The 21,426-nt window shown below is 37.9% G+C and overlaps 1 protein-coding gene across 2 annotated transcripts in view; it reads right to left on the minus strand.

The window, feature by feature from the left end:
* TTC17 (tetratricopeptide repeat domain 17) overlaps positions 1-21,426 on the minus strand; it is a 61,845-nt gene that overhangs the window by 22,006 nt on the left and 18,413 nt on the right. Inside the window, exons 5-17 of one of the 2 annotated variants that reach the window (XM_041128917.1) lie at positions 20,902-21,033; positions 20,128-20,237; positions 19,692-19,836; positions 19,174-19,313; positions 18,797-18,957; positions 18,370-18,482; positions 16,897-17,037; positions 16,344-16,459; positions 15,025-15,199; positions 14,350-14,427; positions 11,297-11,521; positions 8,925-9,111; positions 7,858-7,941 (exon numbers count right to left, since the gene is read on the minus strand). In XM_041128917.1, coding sequence (XP_040984851.1) covers positions 7,858-7,941; positions 8,925-9,111; positions 11,297-11,521; positions 14,350-14,427; positions 15,025-15,199; positions 16,344-16,459; positions 16,897-17,037; positions 18,370-18,482; positions 18,797-18,957; positions 19,174-19,313; positions 19,692-19,836; positions 20,128-20,237; positions 20,902-21,033 — 1,807 coding nt within the window. The remainder of the gene's footprint in view (positions 1-7,857; positions 7,942-8,924; positions 9,112-11,296; positions 11,522-14,349; positions 14,428-15,024; positions 15,200-16,343; positions 16,460-16,896; positions 17,038-18,369; positions 18,483-18,796; positions 18,958-19,173; positions 19,314-19,691; positions 19,837-20,127; positions 20,238-20,901; positions 21,034-21,426) is intronic. The other variant, XM_030041023.2, reaches the window with a different exon arrangement.

Raw genomic sequence — 21,426 nt, forward strand, 5'->3', positions numbered from 1 at the left:
TATACAGTTGTTTGGGATAGATATCCCTGCAATCTTCCCCCTAACTGGAGATCAAAGCAGAAACACTGACGCACTCAAATAGCAAAACAATGTGTTAACTGGTCAGGTAGGTATGACCCTAATTAATCTAAGATAGCTTTCAAGTGCTTAGCAGTTTGTCTGACAGGCCACGTCTTACACAGTTCCACGAAGAAGCAGAGTTGTTGCCGTAAATAAGATTAAGAAAAAAAAAAAAAAATCAAACCTGGTTTTGAGGGAGTGATGAACAAGAATTGGATTAACCTTTTCTTGAGTCCAGGTAAAGAATATCTGCAGAAGTATCCAACCACCCTAGTTTAGGGTTCAACAGGAAAATACTCTCCTCACACTGCCAAAATAGTACAAAGCTATAGAACAGTGCCTGCAGAAAGACTAGGAATTTTTGGAAGAATGTCCCTTCTCCCCAGAACTGCTGCATTCAAGAAACATCAATCTCTTCCTCTAGGGAAACTTTGAATTGTCCTAGTTTCAGTCACTAGTAGCCAGAACAGATGATAGATTTAAAGCTTTGAGGACAGTCAGAGCACAACACAAACTCACATGAACCAGGCAACCAACCTTAAAAGGAAAAAACAAATCAATAAAGTAGACAGATCAGGGGTAGTTAAGTGTCTGGAACTCCATGTCTCAGCATGGAGTGCTCATTTTAATCTGAGCACATGGCATTGCATGCTGCTTTGAGACAATCTCAACATGACTCATTACAGGCTGAGGCTACACATCACCACTTCACAAGTTCTCAGATTTAAGCCAAGAGAATACAGCCTTCAAGGTCTTGGCAAGTTGTTAATGACACTAAGCTATGCATTGTGAGTTCTCTCATACGTGGGGACCACATGTTCTTTCTCTTCCAAACATGCTTTAACCAACTCACTAATTCAGTCTGTACAGCTTTACTATGAAGTTATTCGTGCAACTACATCTTCCTGGAGATGTAGCCGGGGAATTACTATTCCTCCTAAAAAGGCTGTTGAACATATGCAGTTGTTGGACCTTTTTAAAAAGGTCCAGCTCTAGGCAGTGCACACTATTCAGGTTCAATAAGAATTTTTAGCAGCTATGTGCAAGAAACCGCCACTGGCAAAAGCAGCCTCCTAAAAAGAGATGAAGACACAGACAGTAGCAAACATGTCTTATTTTCTCTACATTCCTATCACAAAAAAGCACCAAAAACATTGCAGAGAAATGTTACTATGTCTGATAACTGAAGGTATAGGGTTTTGAAAAATTTAGTTGGAAAGAGAACCTTTTCCCTTCCACTCTAACCCCTGACAATCCTCCTCCTACTACATGAGCATGTAGTTATGCTGAAATAAGTGAAGGATGCAGATAACATATCATGAAGAGTCATTTGCACTATAAAGGCAGATAAAACTGGGAAGTGTCATATTATATTGAGTTTAATACTGTACGGCTTTTCCTTCCTACATTAATAGTTTTGCATCAGTAAACTCTCACTGAACTCTTCTACAATTCTAAATTCCCTTCCACCGTGCTATCTCCATTTCCTCAGTTGCTCCTGCAGCTGAGGCCATGACTTTCTTCTCCCCCCTCTGCTAGCCTATGGCCTTCTGATTCTGGGAAAAGACAGAATGCATACAGAACACTAAATATTGCAGGCATACCACTCTTAACAGAGCATGATGCAAAGTGAGACTGATGACTGTTGGGACAAGTTGTAGGTACACTGTCATGCTGTAAATAAGCAGAGTAAGTATGTAAGCTAGCAAGACAGACTTCACATGATGTAAATAAATCACCTAATGTTAGCATAAGAAGAAGCTGCAGATCAAATTCACCCATTACCATGTTTAACAAATGCAAAAGCAGTAGCTTGGAAGCAATGGGCATGAGCAGCGGGTGCACAGCCTTTGGATGCTGGTGTAGCTAAAAATGCCATGTTTAACATAGTACCACATTCTTTGACTGTTAAATTTAAGAATCTCAATCTATACATCTCTGCATAGTTTTGAGAAGAAAAATACATGGAGCTTGGAAAGGGGAGAGAGGTTTCAAAGTGAGCTTGGCGTGGCACTATCAGGGTGAGGTACTTCCCTTTCCACTTCCTTCAGCCACTCAAGAGACACTAGACAAAGACTTTTCAGGGAAAGATCTGATTTATACAGCAGGCACCAAATCAAATAGTAAAAATATCAAAAAGCCTGTGTCTGGTCAACTATCTTCCAGATCACAGCACAAAAATTCTAGAAATGCCATGATTATTGCAGCAAAAGTAAATGTTAGGAACTGCTTCTTTCCTCGCTGGGCTAGTAGTGCAGAAACAGTAGCACACACCTAAAAGAATAACTGGGTCACATTACTCCCACAGAGCACATTCTCACTTAAGATTTCTCCAGGATCTCCCAGTCAGAGGCACGGCTGACATTTCCTGACACCCCCCACCCCCCAGGGATGTCTGCCTCCAACAGGACAAAAAGCAGTCCTCATTCTCCTTATCTCCCACCTGCCTGCACTCAGTAAGATGTTTTCATTCTACACAGGTAGAATTTAACCTCCTCTTACTCCTTTAGCACTGCAGAGCCCAAATACAGTGACTTAGATTCCACTTGTGCAGCACCAACAGATCTTTCAGATGGACTGACACTGTATGATCTCCATTGCCAGAGATGCTTGAGAGAGAAAGAATCCAGCTTGATTTTCAGATCCCAGGTGGAACTTGCAGGGTGAACAACGGGCATTGCAGGTGCACGCAGGTCCGTGTAGGGGATAGAAATAAGCAACTGAGTATTTAACTTCAAATGATAACACTGATTTTAGAACTGCTACTGTTTAAGACAGAACCCACTTTCTCTGTGCTACTATTAAACGACAATGCGAACGTTTGCCATGATGTGTTTGAGAGCTCCGACAAGCTGTTTGCATGCTTCATAGAATTCTGCTTGTTTAAAAACCCTAGCGGGGCTGACTGTTCTGTTTATACAGATGAACTTTCCCATAAGGCAATGGAGATAGAGTAAAAGCAACAGAGAAATGAATGGTCACAGATCCCTTCCCTTTCATTAATATAATCAGATAAATATGAATACTAACATTTGTGGTAGTCTAAATAAGGCTCGGGAGCACTCAAGAATTCTGCCTTTACATGATACACAAGTCAAAGAAAGAAAAAACTTATAGTAGTATTCAGTTCAGAATCCCATACAACTGGTATGGAGACTGGCGTTTTGCTCCAACTAAAACAAGATTAAATTCTGAGCTAAGCTCAACACCCTTCTCACCAGAGTAAATATCCCCTCTTTACACCTATTAACACTGTAAGTGATGAGCATTCCTTGGAGAAACAAGATAGAGCAGCTTGAGAAGGAGGAAACTAAAATGCTGTTATGATAAAAATGTCTAAAAGGACCTCATGCTATAGCAAATGGAAACAAAATTCAGCAGCCCCTTGCTGGGACTATCAAGTCAGTCATAGCTTGTAGGGTATCACTGAGTGAAAGGTGCATTTAAAAATGCAAAGTATTTCACATCTCTATGTTTTAACACACTATTGTAAAGAAAACGTATGTCATGCTTTTGCTTGGTGTTTGTGTATCTGAAATCGCTATAGGGAACTCGAAGTGATTGCAGCTGTCAAGTTAGAGTCAGAGACTTAAACTGTGATGTTGATTTAAGCAAGTTATTTAATCTGACCACAAGCTTACTATTAAGAGTTTCAAGCAGAGATTCTCCTTTCAGGTCAACCTCTCCTCTTCAGGTCAATTTGCTTAAAGGTCTAAGCTTATTAACTTTGTAAGAACATAAGTGCTGGGGGACAAAGGAAAAGCCATACACTTAAAAGATCAAATACCTTTTCCCCATGTTTTATTTTAAGAGGAAGTAGATGAAATAAAACATGATTTTTTATTTCATGTGGTATAGAGTATTTGTACCACAAGAGGGCACTGAAACCATACTTAAAGTGGATCATTAAGCTATTGCTGTGTACATTACAGAACTAAGTCATAAAGTAAGGAAGTATGCATTGCTTTCACAAACATACACACTCACTACATAAAAGCATTCGGATATCTTGACGGCATGCACATGTATTCATAATGTACTCACACTGCCTCTACTTCCAACAGAGCAGCACAAAGCTTTTTGTAAAACCTCCATCCTGCCAAGTGATGAAAGACAGTGAGACCGAAGAAATTTGAAGCTTGAAACAAGCTGTGCTTCATATGTTTTGAATACCATCAATCTATTAATAAAGTTTAAGATTTTGAATTTTGATCTTGTCTAAAAGAATGTGAAGTGCATGAGCTCATAAAAAATTGGAACTTTCAGTCAGAGGTAGATGCTTACAGTCAGATACAAGTATTTTGAGTACAAATGACTTCTGCTTGCCCAAGCAGCAACTCTGTTTACAGAAATAAGGAAAAGTCCTATGCAACAGCAATTAACAAATCAGCACGTTTCAATGGCCAGCTGACCATCACACTAAAAATATGCTTCTAGTGTATTGTAACCTTTTTAATAAGAATTGACAACATCTGCATGTTCCCATCAGCTAATGAAGTGCCCACAAGAACAATCCCTTAGACCTTAGTTGGATATTCCTCTACAGGCCTTACCACATGATAAAAGCTAATTGCAATTTTTTAAGCCATAAAAGTCTGCAAAACAAATCCTGGCAATGCACCATTTCAATATCAGACAAAAATAATACTGGCTTTCTCTACTAGCTTTATGAACAGCACAAAGCCAAAGTATCTCATTTCTGCAGCTCTGAGACTTGACCATGTTTTTCACATTAAGTTTTCTACACTCATTACGCAAGTCGCTTGGTCCTGTTATTTGTGGGTGAGATACTACTGCTTAGGTATCTGTCAAGCAACATAAAGTTTCTGCTACTCAACAAGCTTCTGGACCTGACTTGCCAGCAACATAACAGTTGATCATTCAGTAGAAACACCCTTAACACTGCCAAGTCACTTCTAGAAGGACCACCACAGGATAATCCTGTAACAACGAAGTCTTCTGACCATTTTCTCAGTTATTTGGGAATAAGGCAGTATGTGGGCTGTTGGTCCAAGTAGTGGAGGCATATGTAGCACTGCTGCTGTATAGTATCCATATTGGTTGCAACTGACTGAACCCCTGCATTGCCTAACAAACATGTCATAGGTGATATAGTTGTACTGAATTCTGGACACTTCACACACACCTCCTCCAGAAGACAAAAACCCACCAAAAACCTTTGCAGATTTAGAAATCCTTTTACAAGGAAAACAAACGTTTATATAAACTTCAATATAGGAGGCAGAAGTTAAACAGAAAAGTGTTGGTTTGAGGTTTTTGATTCCTCTTCTCACATGCATGAAGTGACTTGTGTTTGAAATATAAATTTCTATCTAGAATAGAGGTAAGTTAGGAAAAAAAAAAAAAAGTACCAGGCAGCAGTACAGACAGGAGCATATAAGCAAGCATCCAACAAATCAGCATTAGTGTATCACACTTCCAAAGTCCTGTGCTAACAGCAAACGTCCCAACATGCTTGACAAAATTCCTATTCCACCTATTTGAAATATACACCAGGCACATACTGTAATCAAAAATCAGACTATAAATTCAGATTTTTGATCCCATATTCCATCCCACGCCAGCATATAACTCCCACTGACCATTTGTTGGATTCTGCCGCTGGCTCACGGCAGCAGAGCAAGGAACTCAGTGTCTCACTAGTTAGTTCAGTTCTCGTGAACAGAGGCTTTTGACAGGCAAAGCAAACCCACAATCAATCACATGCGCCTACAACCCAAAGCACAGGCAGCCCTACTGCTGTTACTTTCAGAAATACTGAATGAATGCTTATCAAAACAAGGTATTAAACCAGAGACAACATTTGACATTCCAATTTCTTGGTAAATTTTTCAGCATAACATACCCATCTCAAAGGATATAAATAATTATGACGTGCCATCAAGTGCATAACAATAAGAGGACAAACTAAATTCAGTATTAGATGTCCCCAAGCAGCAACACATGACCTGAAAGGCTCTGAAAATCTCCTGAAGTAACAACCCAGTGATACTGGGATTGTCGAGCATACATTTGATCCATGTACTTACAAATGTGCTGCATTAGCTCTCTACCTAAAGTCCCATTCAGAAAAGTGTGTGAAAAGTAGTGTTCAGTTTGCATCTTGTCATCAAAACGTGCCTTCCAGTCTGTCATGGAGCCAAACAAGAGCAGATTATGTTGCTTTATGTATTTTGTAAATCTACATGATATTAACATTTTAACAAATGCTGTAAGTGCAACAGGTAAAATTAAATATTAGCATCTAAATACAGTTTGCATTTTTTAGGTTCTACGTAGTGTTGAATAATTGTATATACTATTGCATTACGTATGTAAGGTCAAAATTCAAACTTACAATCTCTTTTCAATTGTTTTCTTTGGACTGAAGGATGAACAGAAGACTCCCCAAATGTCAGGATACTTGTAAGTGCGAAGTGTGATTTCTGGGTAGGCGTTCTTGAAATAATTCTGGTTTTGGAGACTTAACCACACTTTCATACAGCCTGTCAAGGTTCCTCTCGAGTCAGCTGAAGTTTATAGTGGGGAAAAAAAATATTTCCCCAAACCTTATGAAAATCAGATAGGCAAATCTACCTTTCCATTTCTGAATTCTGAGTTTTGACTTAAACCACAAATCATCCTCAAGGTTGAATTAACCAGTATGTTTATTTTACATTCTGCACAAGAATGTACAAAGAACATTTACACTATTTGTCAGGTTCATACTTTCAGGTTTCTTGCACTCAGACAAAAGACGACCTAAAGGATATTATAAATAGAAATGAAAAAGAAAGAAATATTAAGACAGGAAGAGTCCCAGAAAAAGGCAAAAATATAAATATAGGGTAAAATACTTAAATACTGGAATACTGAAATTTAATGAGCAAATTAACATGCTAAGGCATATTCAGCTCTCTTGATTTAGCAGCTTCACAGATTCCTTAACAAACAAACCCAACCCCAACGTACCAGATGAATATATTCACGCTCACTTTGTTAACCTGTGGCCAAGCTAGCAAAAAAGGAAAGAACACTTTTCTCATAAGCACTTTTGGTATGGGTTTCTCCTCACATTCCAGAAACACAAACTTCCTAAACAGCATATGCAGTAATAGTTGACCTCAAAATGAACATCCTGGATCAGGAATCAATGCAAACAGCAGTCAAGAATCAGCCAAACTAGAGGACTATATTTTTAAGTATTATGACAAGTGTAAGGAAGAAAAGCATACAAAAGAAAACAAAGATGTAAAAGATCACGTTGGGGTTCACATACAGCCATTGCCCATTACTATCTCAGTTCTGTGATTATACTTTTGTATTACTTTCTGCTTAACTTCAAAATAGAGTGGCTATCATTAAGGTTTGACTGGACAACTTCAACCTTTTGAGTTACAGCCATTTTTGAAGAAGATCTTAATAAAAAGTAAACAAACATTGTATTTTGTTTCCAGAACAGTGAAAGTGTCTCTTGTGATGAAATGTGCAAGTTCCACTACTACTTACGGTATCTGTCGGGATTTTTAAAAGAAGAGTGACCTGATGTTAAGAGATTCAATGAAAGCTACCAGTGTAAGAGCTGACATTATGGAAGTCAGTAAGAGACCCATCAGCTGGGCCATAATACCACTTACTAAACTACATTTAGATAAACAGCATTCATTTCTCTGCACAGCTGATGTGCTGCCAATCAGAGCAAAAACGCATGGGGCCATAAAAGATAGTATTATTCTAACGGCATACTGGAATTTCAGTCCTGGAATTTCACCTACAATGGCATCATCCATATTTTACCAGGAGATATGTTGGCCTCTAGTCTATGTTTAGATAGTGTAATTCTCAATGCTAAATCAGAGGAGGTTTCTCCATGTCTTTCCACTGGAGAGGGAATTAAAAAAATTATTTCAGAGGAAGTCCTAGCAATACTAAAAATCAAAAGCATTTATCTCATCTGAGGTTTTCATTTAAAAACAAGGGAAAGATTAGACGGAAAGATACCTTAGTAATGATTCGAGAGAGAAGGGATTACAAAATATATTCATAAACGTTCTTCAAGATTGCTCATGAGCAGCATATTAGCCATATGCAAGTACAGACAAAACACTTCAATTATTCAGTGGGATTCACTGAAATGAAAGAATCCATCTCCAAAAGCTATTATTGTTTTGTTTTTTTTTTTTATACAAGTAGTCACTAAGGACAATAAAGCAGTCTATCTCAAATATTTTAAAATATTTTTGGGGGAGAGATTGGGTTCAAAGTCATTCTTCTTACAGATTTTTGGAGGGTTAAGAGCAGTGACCACAGACCCCATATAAACAAAATAATGTTGACACAATATAGTCTATTCTGTAGAGACTGAACACTAGAAAATGACATCCAAAGTACTGAACACACTGAAAGAACATGAATTAAAACTAAACTGCTCTTCAGCAAATTCTTCAGCTTTAAGAAAACATATCCATCTGACTGTAAAATTTGAAGGGATGTACAAAGGGGCTGTTGAGTAGCCTAGCAGTAGTAGCTGTGAACTTCCATAAACACTAAATCCAACATTCCTCATTTACCAGTAAGAGATATCAGTGAAGCTATTAAGGTATTACTAGACACACTCAGGAAGTAATCTGCAGTCAGTGGCAGCCTTCTAGATATTTAATAAGTCATCCTCAAGCACTTCTTAACCGACTGTAACTTTTCCATTAAAAGCAGTGCCTCAACCTTGGTCCTTACAGGGAGAAAGCACTATAAAGCAAAAGGGAGGATCCTTGGAAAAAAAGTAGAGTAATCATGAATTTCAGGTGCAACACCCAAGGCAAACAGACCCTATTTCACTTGTGGTCCATCTTTCAGCAGTTGCTTACCACTGCACCCAGAAGACGTGATGTTGTACAGAAAAGGGTAAAACTGCAAACAGCGGATCATCTTCAGGCTGCTTTCACACTCCAAGCACTTGGTCGTCAAATCCAGCGCATGTCTGAAAGCCTGCAGGGCTCCACTAATGTTGTTCAGAGCCAGATACGCATTTCCTAGGCTCAAGAAAGTCAGGGGCTGCAAAGAGAAAAGCAACATACCCTACCATAAGTATGTTCAGTATGCAGAACTGAAGCCAACTAGGAAAAACCCCTATCAATCCACACCCTCCCAAATTTGGCTGCAAAGAATTTAGAAAACTTCTTACTGCCTATTCTTAGAATGGAGAACTAAGAGCTTGATGCATTGGTGCTAAATGAAAGCTGTTTTGACATAAGGTTGTGTTCAGGATTCCATCTTCCTACGATGAAAAACAGCTATTAAATACACACAAGCTGAAATGAAGCATTAAATACTTAGAACCCATCATAAACATAATGCTTACTGCACAGAGTAGCAAAGAACTAAACTGAAATGCTTGAAGACATTTTAGAATGATTAAAAGTCAGCAAAACCACAAAAATATTACTAGCATTCTAGCAGGACAGATGCATTTCTTTTGTCAAGGGTGTTCAGGATTTACTTGAGCAGAACTAGGTTACTGAAAACACCGATGTCACACTACCTTAGGGGTATACAATTATGTTTGCTTTCAATTCTTTATAAAACTTAGTATTTTTGTCCACTGCTTTTGGCTAGTCTCCCTAAAATATGTTTTTTTTTTAAAGTACAAATTATAAACACCTTTTTCACTGGGTAGAATTTAATTAGCACTTTAATACAGGCACATAGTAAAGCATTACATTTTGTTTGTTGACTGAAAAGTCTTTCACTTACACAAAGTAATTTGCTGCAATTAACAGTATAATGCTAGAATAATGACTACAATATTGTAATTTAGCAGTCATTTTTTCCACTGAATTAATTTTACATTCATTATCTGAAAATGTGGAGACTGATCAGTAGCTTAAGATTTTTCAAACTCATCTTAGCTTGTATTATTAAACACCATTCAGAAAAAGGTGCAAGCTGAGCAACAGGATTTTTTTTTTTTTTTTAAAGCTTTTGCTAATGTAGCACATCCTTCACTCCCTGTAGTTGTAATTCATTTCAATTTGTATTTACTTCCCATTATATTCCAGGAAAAACTATTCAAGTACAAATTCTCCTGCCAGTTTTTTTGATACAATAGGTATTAAAGGACTGAAAATGCCTGAAAAAAACAGCAGCAGGCATTACTGTGACGAGGTAGGACTCAACAATACTTTTGAAGAAAAGCCCTACTCACAGCATGGTCCTAAGGATCCCTAGTCTCCTCCCCTCCAACATTGTGCTTTCAAGTGTTCTTCTTAAGGCACATCATTCAAGCATAGTTCTTTCTATAGTTCCTTTTTGCACTCTTACCTGCCACCCAAAATGGACTAGATTCTTTTCCAACAATTGCAAAATTGTTCCTGAATGCTATATTGAAAAAGCTTATTCTGTTTTTAGCTTTTTTATGTGCTAGATGACTGGTGGCCCGGCAGGTTTAAGCTGTTTATCTAATTAGAGGTAGAAGCACAGGAAAAAGTCACTTGAACTTCTTACTGAAGCATCTCAAATGTAAGACAAAAATTACTTGCTAAAGAAAAGGGGTCACCCACCACCCCCATGCCCCCTGCCCCCCCCCCTTCCTTCTTACAATTGTTCTGGCCAGTCCAGTAGTTTAAACAGTTTATACGGAAACTTTCTATGTGACATAGGTGACAACCTACAAAATGTTTATAATGTTACCATTCAGAAACACAAAAACCTGTTTTGAATATATGGTTGGAAGTAACGTCACCAAACAACTAGAACATAGCTTTTTGTCTAGGTATACAGATGCAATCTAAGGACAAATAAAACTACAGATAAAAAGTCAAGTGGCACAGAAAGATGTCTATACAGCCAAAGATCTTGGTGACATACGTGCTACTTTAAGGGTTTTAAAAATCAAGATACGATGCTGACAGCATTACGGATTTCTGTTTTAGGGGAAAATGTTGCCAAAACATCAGGATTAGATTCCTTGGAGCCACTGCTGATAATACAGGCTTTGGGAGGCAAAAAGTGTGTCATCTATTTTAGAAGAACTTCTGCTCTAGATATTTATATTCTCAGCAAGCGGCATCACCCCCAGTGCAATCAAGAATTTAAATGAAAATTAACATCTGTTGCAAATCACAAGCTGGAAGTTGAACTGCATGCACAGGTAAGTAAGCACGAGTAAGTAACATGTCTTCAGAAAATAATGAAGGAAAAGACGTTCACTGCTGAACAAAACCAAAACCCACCGTCTTACCTCAGAGGCATTGATGGCCAAAGCCTTCAGCAGGAGCCTGCTGGCATCCAAATGAAGACCATAATGAATCAAGAGGTTAGCAAGATTGACCAGAGGGATGTCCTGATACTCATGTGGAGCCAAATTAAATGCTTTTTGCAAACAGGTGATAGCAAAGGTGCTATTTCCAACTGCACGCCAGTACAATCCAGCTTCATTAAGCACAAGCCATAGAGGATCTTCTGGCTATAGGAGAGTCAGGGAAAAGGATGAAAACATCCGCAAAGAAGCGTCTCAGGAAGACAGAATTGCCTGCCCTTTGGTAAGAAACAAACAAACAAACCTCACCCTTGCATACTACCTTATTAACTAAATACAAATTACACTTTGCTGTGACAGCTAGCAGATTATTCAATCTGCTCTGCTCTACTCAAATTGACACGATTTACAGTGAACTGTAATTTAGTAGCAGCTGTTGCTCACACTCTATTTGTATGACTGCCTTATATCATGACCACAAAATCCCTTAAAATATACAAGTGATCATGGCTAGCTCGCTTCAGGAAGCAACATTTGTGAGCCACTTCAGAGTCTTAAAATTACATTAATACAGATCTGTGTAGAAATGTTAGATTTCAAAGGTCAGGCAGTTCTGAAATTGTAATTAGATGTGCTTCCAGGTCCTATATCCAACATCAAGATTTCCTGTCAATTTAAGGTTTCAGAGTTGCTTTTTCTTAGTTTTAGTTATCTATTTGTCTTATGAAAGTTGACAAGTGACATACATTAGATATTGTTTAAAGATTATAAAATAGCAAGCAACATGTGAGGGCAGGTGGAAGAATGAAGGAAGTGTCAAATACACCTCGAACATTCCTTCCTCCTCTTTCACCTATAACAGAAAAAACAAACACTCATCCTAGAGGAGAAAGAGCAAAACTTTAATATACTGACAGGTGGACAGAGCTATGTAAAACATCCACTTTCAGATGGAGCAGTTTGAAATGGTTTAGAAACACTTACATTCTAGTTTTCAATATTTTCAGCATTCCGTGTTACCCAATTCTACAGAGTTTAAAGTATAAAAGCAATAACTGAAATCAATGTCCAATCCAACCTACATGTCTGAAGCCCGAGTGCATGCATGGGTAGGAAACATGCAGCTAGGATTAAAGAAGCAAAACAGATAAGGATCTTTACAGTAGTATTGTATTAACATAATACAGCTGGCATTACAGTAATACTGTGTTGAAAAAGTTAATCAGTACAAAGATTTTCTTCCAGACTTTAAGAGCAACCTCACACCGTCAGGTTCTTCCAATGGTTCAAGATGAACTGGAAGATATCAATAGGATATATTACCTCTTTGTTTGGAGTACCTTACATAATCTATCATTGCAAGTGTATTTATCACCCCTATTTTGCAATGGCACATACACAACATTACTTGCATGTTATTCATGGCAAACTCCTCACTGAATTACACTCCATACACAGGTCTCAATGACCTTTCTTTAACTAATCCTCAGCAAGTTATTAGCACTTTTTCTTTCCCAATACAAAGATACCAACCATGGCACTCTTGCTCTAGAAAGCTTATCATTAGCAGAACAGGCATGACGCAACAGTGTTCTTACACCAGCATCTAAATGCCTGAGAAGTTCAGACTTTTAGCATGAAGGCAACAGAACACTACAGTTCTGTTTGTGGCCAGCAGGAGCAGGGAGGTGATCATCCCCCTGTACTGGGCACTGGTGAGGCCGCACCTCGAGTCCTGTGTTCAGTTTTGGGACCCTCACTCCAGGAAAGACACTGAGGTGCTGGAGCGTGTCCAGAGAAGGGCAACCAAGTTGGTGAAGGCTCTAGAGCACAAGTCCTATGAGGAGCGGCTGAGGGAACTGGGGTTGTTTAGTCTGGAGAAGAGGAGGCTGAGGGGAGGAGACCTGATCGCTCTCTACAGCTACCTGAAAGGGGGTTGTAGTGAGGTGGGTGCTGGTCTCTTCTGTCAGGTGGCTGGAGATAGGACGAGAGGAAATGGCCTCAAGTTGCAGCAAGGGAGATTTAGGTTAGATATTAGGAAAAATTTCTTTACTGAGAGGGTTGTCAGACCTTGGAATAGGCTGCCCAGGGAAGTGGTTGAGTCACCATCTTGGAGGTATTCAAAAAGCGCATAGACAAGGTACTCCAGAACATGGTTTAGTGGGCATGGGTGATGGTTGGACTCGATGATCTTGAAGGTCTTTTTCAACCTAAACAATTCTATGATTCTACAGTTAAAACCAAAATACCTATGCACTGCAACAGTAAGACATTACACATGTACAGCACTGTTCTCAACAGCATAATAATAGGAACCAACTCCTACTGTTAATTTTTCTTCTGGGTAAGACAGATGCGCATAGTAAATGGTACTGATTTTAGACTAAAAACAATACACACACTGCCTTGACACAACTTTTACAAGACAGTTAATTTGAGAAATATCAGCTTGACACATCAAAAAGAGGCAACCTCTATCTCAATGCTTCCTGCCATTTGACTTGTGATGACTCTCAAAGGCCCCACGCAAGATGGAGGTGGCATTCCGCAGGGTGTTACACAGATGTACATTCTTTGCCCCAGAGTGCTAATTATCCTGACAGAAGATTGACAGAGGCTTCGTTTCTTTGGAGGAGGGGGTGGGGGAGAAGACAGGGTAGTGGGGAGGAGGAGGAAGAGCAAAAGGCACGCATGTAGGGAGGGGTGAAGGATGGAGGAGTAGTTCCAAGCTATTTCTCTCAGTTAAGCAAATGGCTGCCAGGATTAGCTAATATATTGCTGCTCCACGTCCTGCAGTCACAACAAGAACAAGTAACTACCGGGCTGCTTGGTCCACACTAAGCTAAATTACATGGATACTTTTCTATATGTTTGTGCTTTACTTGTAAACATGGATTTTTAAGTTAGTTTCATCTCAGTTACAGGCAGCAAATAAGCTTATTTCTTGTGCATCACTGACTGACTTCTTCAGAAGGATAGAAACAAGCCTCAAGTAAGAATTCTGAATTTATCTCATGCTACAGTTTTTGACATACCTTTTTCATGGCATGATCTAGAAACGCTCCTATCTTCGCCTGTGTAATAGTTTGATTGTTGATACGAGACTGCAAAACCTGGACAACAAAGATTTCAATTTTTTTTTTTTTTTTTTTTTAAAATGAATGAATTTTACAGTATATATCTACACAGGTCATACAAGTCTCACTTCCCGAAGTCTTCCCTTTAATAAAGTGGAAAAAAAAAAAAAAAAAAAAGAACAATTGTTCTAAACAGATGATGTGAACATGTAGTGATTAAAGCAGCCCACCTCCAGAAAGCAATATGAAGGACTAATCTCAGCCTAAAGCTACCAACTTGGCAGAATACAGTAAGTTATTGGAAACCCCAAGAAGATGAATCATGTCAAGTGACTGTTAGAAGTTTTAAAAGAAAGCAATAATTTCAAATAGTAAATTAAATTTCTTACTCTGTGTGCTTTTGGTCAGCATTTGAAAGAAGTCAGACAACAAGTCTTACACTGAGTGACAAGTTCTCCCTTTCTCCAGCCCTGTTAGAAAGCACTTACTCCCCCTTTTTGGAAGTGCTGATTGGCTTGTGATATCAAGTAATCTTTTAAATATCAGAGTCTTTCATGTTCTGAGTAAGAATTTTAAGGCAATAAAGAGGAGAACTTTAAATCAGAAGAGAACCAACGAGAAAATGTCTCTTACTTGTCTTGCCTGATCATCCGGCATCTTGAATTTCAAATCTAGATTACTGTCTAGTTGCTTGACCAGTATGTTTAGAGATTCATTGTTACGAGCATCAGTAATGGAAGAACAGTCTGGTGCCTGGGTTTCTCCATGCCCGACAGCATCTCTTGGGATATTCAGGATTGGCTGGACTCTAGCACCAAGGAGAACCAAGACAAATTAGTAGCATGTGCTGCATGTCACTGATCCATAAACACAAGAATCAGCTATGTATCAACTGACAAGCCTCATCCTGTAGACTGCCACAAGACATAAGCTGCAAATCAGGAGAGTTCAAGGACCACCCTTCCCTTGAAAAGTTGTTAACAAATAAGGTCTTTACTTTCCATTTTTAAGCACAGAATACCTGTAAATAATGGACAATGCAGCAGAGATATGACACAGAAGGTTCTTAAATTATGCTAATAAGGACTGTATGAAGTTTAGGACTGAAGAGGTAAGTGAAAAAGAAAATGCTGAAGTTTTTTAAAGTTTGATTTCAAAAACATCAAGAGGTAGCCAAATTATTTGGGAAGACCATTCTAAGTTGAACACTGTTTTTCTTCAAACAAGGCTTCAGGACATTTGTGGATGGGAACCTTTGCTTTAACACATGCTCAACACTAGAATTATACTGACTAGGAGAAGAAAGCTTTCTTACTATCACTATTATAACGTTAAGTGAGTAGGATATTATGAAATTGGATTGATCTATGTAAGGTAGCTATTGCAACATAGACACATTTATTTTATCCTATGTAATAACAAATACTACTGACTATTCCACAACTAAGCTGGTTTTCTATGTCTATCCAAAAGGAATGAGCGAAGGCTTTCCACTCCTAATCCTTTTTTTAGTACTTTCTGGTCTCCACAATTTTCTGTTGTAACAACTAAAGCTAAGAGGATGTATGCAATGTACAACAGTTAATTGTAGTTATTAAACAGATACCCACCTCATTCTCTCTCAAGGTCTTTATTTTTTTTTAAATATACTCTACAAGACATTCAGACTTGTGCTTAAATCCTCATTCTTTTAGTAATACTGTAGATATTCCACGTATTCACCTTGTACTAACAGTCAGGGAAGAATCACCATGAAATTGGATCTGACTGTTACAGTTACAGCAAAGATGACAATAAAGTCAAACACCCTCCTGTGGAATGGCCAGAGAAAGAGGTCCGAACACATCTGTGCTGTTGATTACTAATTACATCCATCCTCTCCAGAAAGAAGATACGCATTCAGACGTTAGTGTGAAAATTTACAAATATAATTTTTAAACATCAACACTTGCCTGAATCCCCTATTTTCTGGAGGCAGGAAATAAGTTGGCAGTTCTTCTGGATCAGGAATTTTGGGGAAAGATTTCATGCACTCTGATCGCTGAGGCCAAAGAATATGCTGTTTGTCCTAAGGGGGAAAGGAATTGTTTTTGATTATTTTCTCAATATTTTTAATACTCTAATTAACAAGCTAATAAGAACATAAGGAATAGTCTGGAGGAAAAAAAAGAGCAGAGATCTTTAAAACTATTATTTTTCCATCTTTTCTGGAATATCAGCAGTTCAGTTTTCTATCTTCACTCAGCTGTACTGCTTTATTTGCAGCAGATATTTACAAAGGTAGCTAAGAACAACCCCCTCTGTGCTGCAGTAGAGTTTCAAATGATGGGAAACTGGTACAGAGAAACTACAGAGATGCTTGTATGTTGAAGAAATTCAGAATGGTTCATTCTCCAGTGCTCCCACACATCAAAACTGTAGCCCAAATGGTAAGAAGTTTCACATAAACAAGGACAAGATTCACAACTCCTCTTTGAAAAGGCAAAGCTTATCCTCTTCACTCACTCTATGGGATTCTACACTCCACACTGAAACGATAGAACGAGCAACAGGGGAAGACTGCAAGGACTGGCTGTGGTCGCTTTGGTTTGCATGAAGATCCAAATTCACAGATGTCATACTAGAAGTTGAAGAGTCTTCACCAAACTAGAAACAACAGAAAAACATTATTTAATAAAGGGATGGTATATTACTGGCTGAATTTCTGTGCATTATTTTCCCCCCCCCCGCCATTTATGTAGTTAAGCCTCACTGATGAGCTGAAATTTGGGTAGCAGAAAAAAAGGGGAAATTTAAGCCTCTTGATCCACTGACACCATGGAAAAGTAATATTCATGTTGTAAATAAGTCAACAATGAAAACAAGTGTAAATCAACAAAAAAATGCTACAAGGTACCAAGCAAACATTTCTAATAGACCGCAAACAAAATCAACTTATCTAGACTGCATAGTAACTATGACCTGACCTAGAGCGAAGACTCATGGCTTGCAAAATTATCTTGATAAACTGAATTTATATAATTATAATAAATAGGAAGAACATCCAAGGAGAAAATATAACATAATTAAAAATAATTATTCCTGTTTCTTAAACTAGTTAAGGGGAAACTCCAGAACACATTCCACGTTGCAAAATAAATGAAACCATAATCTTTATCTGTAGTTCTAGCACAGCAGTGGTGTTGCTTGGGTGGCTGTCATTCTGGATTTTCAGTATTAGTATGCAACTTGCTTCCAGAACTTCTCAATATTCCTGTATCAGATTTCCTTGGTGAACTGTCTAATTCAAGATATACAATCAGCAAATACTCACAAAACTGTACTAAGCTGTTATGTTGAAATATTCTTTCTGCTAAAGAATAATTCTTGTTCCATATATCACATGTACATTAGAAAAGAAAACTAACTCCTTAGAAAACCTTTGCCTCTTCATTAACATTAGCTGCCTAATGCTTTTTCCTATCCTCTTTGAAGGAAATTAAACTGGAAAATTAAACATGTTATGCTCCTGTTAGCATGCCTGAAATGTAGTATATTTATGTGAGAGAAAGCTGTAATTCCTCAAGTGAGGATTCTTGTACTTCCTAGAAAGAAGTACTTGGCTGTTCTATGCAGGTTTAAAAAGCAAAGGAGTCAATATAGAAGTGGCTGGTAACTCACAGGAAACTAAGACTTTGGACTAAAGTAAATTTTTTCAGTTCAAGTAATTCTAATAGTTCTCTTTTCCAAGTAAAACAAAGTCTTATAAAATAAACCCTCTAAATTTATATAATCCACAGTCGATCTCAGCTTGTATTACTAGCAAAAGAAACTAGCATTAAATACTTTACACTCTGGAAAAGAGACTAAATGATTTCTCACTACAATCACCACACCCAAAATGTCTCCCCTTTGTCAAGCCTCAAAAAAATGGAACTATTTTGCTAATAAGGCAAATGGGATGCAACTTAGAGCAGTGATATCAATTCACAGACAAACCTGAACATATTCCACATTTTCAAAAATGTCTCCGCGGTGATAACGAACAGGCTGGTCCCACTGGCAGTGCAAGCTATGCTGCTGGTTGCCCAGTCTACAAATCTGATGGTTCCCTGCAGAGCACAAAACATTTTTTCTACTATATAAGTGAGCTTTCCAAGGAGACAAAGACAGCATACAGCCAACCCCTCTGCCCCCAATTCGGTCAATCCTTTTTATTTATTTAATCAGCACAGAGGAAACTCTGTCTTCGAAAGACTTGGAAAAAACCCTCTTCAAGAACATACCGCAATCCCTTTTTTTAATAAGCAAAACACAACAGCCACACAGGGCCATCTTAATATATAAAGTAGTTATGTCCTGACATTAATCTGAGTATGTGCAATTCTTCATTGCTATAATGAGCATGAACTCTAAAAATTTGTACCTAATTGAGCTTCTTTTGCCATCTGTGTCTCGTGAATGATGTTCCTCAAAATTTGTTCCTCCTGGATGAGCTTGTACTTGTCTAAAACATCTTGTTGCCTAAGGTAATGGTCATGCTGCTTCTGATACTCCTTCAATTCATTTAATGTTCGCTGAAGTGATCTTGAAAATTCAACAGTAGAAAAGATTTACTTTGAATGCTTTTTAAAATCAGCTTTTCCTACAGTGTTGCACATTTTCAACTGAGTTCCTTACTATGAATAACTTTATTGCATAGTCAAAGAAAATAATTATTCTATTTGAAATGTAAATAATTGCTGCAACAGAACAACAAAAGTGAGATTGTATGAATTGCCACTAGGATGCTTCTTTAGTTACCTATGCTGGGCTTCCAATTTTTGCTCAAGTTTTTGCTGACATAGGACAGCATGCTTCCTTTTTACAGCTTGCTCAAACCCTGGTTTGGCCTGTAGAGCATGATCGTAACACAGGACTGAGTGGTTGTACTCTCCAAGCATCTGAAAAATGACCAAGAGAGAGAGTTAGCCATTGTTTGGTAATATTTAATAAAAAATATTCCACTTTTAAAGTCATTAACTCAAATTTTAATTTGTGGTAACAAGCAGCCTATCATTTCTGAAACTCAAGCCACTATATCTGCTAAAGAAAGGCTGCAAGAGAATGGCCCTGGGCTTTATTTCCAAGTGCAGATAAAAAACTTCACTGAAAGACAGACTTTCGGATGAAAATAACTTGACAGAATCTTAAACATTAAACGTGAAACGCATGTGGAATACAAGACACATTGTAAGAGAGTAAAGCATTACAAGTCAAGCCAGAAAGATTAAATAATAGTCAGTTTTCTACAAGTCTTGGAAAATAAAGATAGTATTTACTGCGTATATATTTCCCAAAGTGTAATAGCTGGTAAAGAAGTCACTGTAATCCAGAGCTGCATGGACCACAATAGCTGCATCTGCAGAGAAATGAGCCCGGTGCAGGATATTTGCCAAATTTACCAGTGCAATATCTTTATTTTGCCTAAAAGAAGAAAAGAAAATGAAAAGAAAAAAAGAAAAAACAGACATTAAAAGAAGGTCAGACTGTGTAAGAATCATGCATAAGGATACCTTCATTCGTCAGTCACATGTTAAATATATAATTCGATAGAAAAATATCTAAACTATATATATGCCTAGTATAGCACATAAAGACTAAGAACAAGTAATATGGATTATTCCTTAGGATACAGTCTTAGGAACTAAAACCTGTTTACTAACTAGGATAACTAGAAAAGCAATCTGAAAAGAAACCTTTATTAGCAATTCTTACCTTGAAGAAAAATGAAGGGCACGCATAGCACATTCTACTACTTGGTATGGCTCATTCTTTATTCGCCAGTAAAAAGAAGCCATATTATAGAGTACCCAGGAAGATGAGTTCTGCAGTAAAAAGAAACACATGAACTGTACTAACTACTAAGACACGAACTAATTAGGGCTTTAATTACTATGGGATGGAATGCTGAGCACCAAACCTGCTCTAAGTTATCCTCTTCCTCTAGAAAGCTGCCATTTGGCAATAGTTGTGAATGTTCAGGAAGAATGAACTAGCACATAAATGTATTAAAGAAACAGAACTGCCTTTCAGATAGGTAGAAATTCAAAATGAGACGAAATGAGAAGTGGCAGTAGTTTAAGCATCAGCAGCTTAGTTGGAGTTCAATGAGAATTCCTGTATTTTGCAGGAAGGCATTTAATAAAAACATACACAATTCAGTACTATTGTTTCTTTGTTCTTTAAGTACCTGCATTTTTGTTTAAAAGCTCTTATTACCTTGACAGAGCAATGAATGTGGCTTTCCAGACCACCCAAATACATGAGTCATTGAAGATGACAGTGTCTATTTACTGGCTTTGCATGATGCCTTCTACCTCTGCTTGCCTAGCAGAAAATGTTTTTAGTCTGCCTTTTGTAACTGAAATGTAAAGCAAAAATATATGAGCAAAACTAGTACTGGATCTGATTGCATGTACCAGGCATATCTAATCTTGTGAGACCTTTCTAGCACTCTTTGTGCGTACAGTTAAGATTATGGTTCCATACCTTCATTAGCCCGTCATAAATACGATGACCTATTTCCTCTATACTTCTTCCCAGCCTCCGTGATAAGTATGTGAAGATTGGATCTTCTTTAGGTAACAAGGGTGCGGAAAGATTAACTCTTTCTTGGACACCCTAAAATAAAAATTGAATATAGGTATTTTCTGACACTTTAACTAAAAGTAGAGAAATATATGCAACAGCATGACTCCCAGGGAAATTTACAGCTCGGTTATTTTACATTCCTATCATTCTTTCATATCAAGATCTTAGGGACTTGACAGGATAATGTCACCTTTGACAGATGAATAATATATATTATTATAGACACGCAAACACTAGAAGCAGCCAAAAGCAGCCTCTGCTTGTGAATGCTATAGGAGTGTCCTGGTTTCAGCTGGAATAGAGTTAATTGTCTTCCTAGGAGCTGGTACAGTGCTATGTTTTGAGTTCAGTATGAGAAGAACGTTGATAACACTGATGTTTTCAGTTGTTGCTAAGTAATGTTTGGTCTAAAGTCAAGGATTT

This window comes from Aquila chrysaetos, chromosome 2, assembly GCF_900496995.4.
Source record: "Aquila chrysaetos chrysaetos chromosome 2, bAquChr1.4, whole genome shotgun sequence".
Taxonomy (NCBI): domain Eukaryota; kingdom Metazoa; phylum Chordata; class Aves; order Accipitriformes; family Accipitridae; genus Aquila; species Aquila chrysaetos.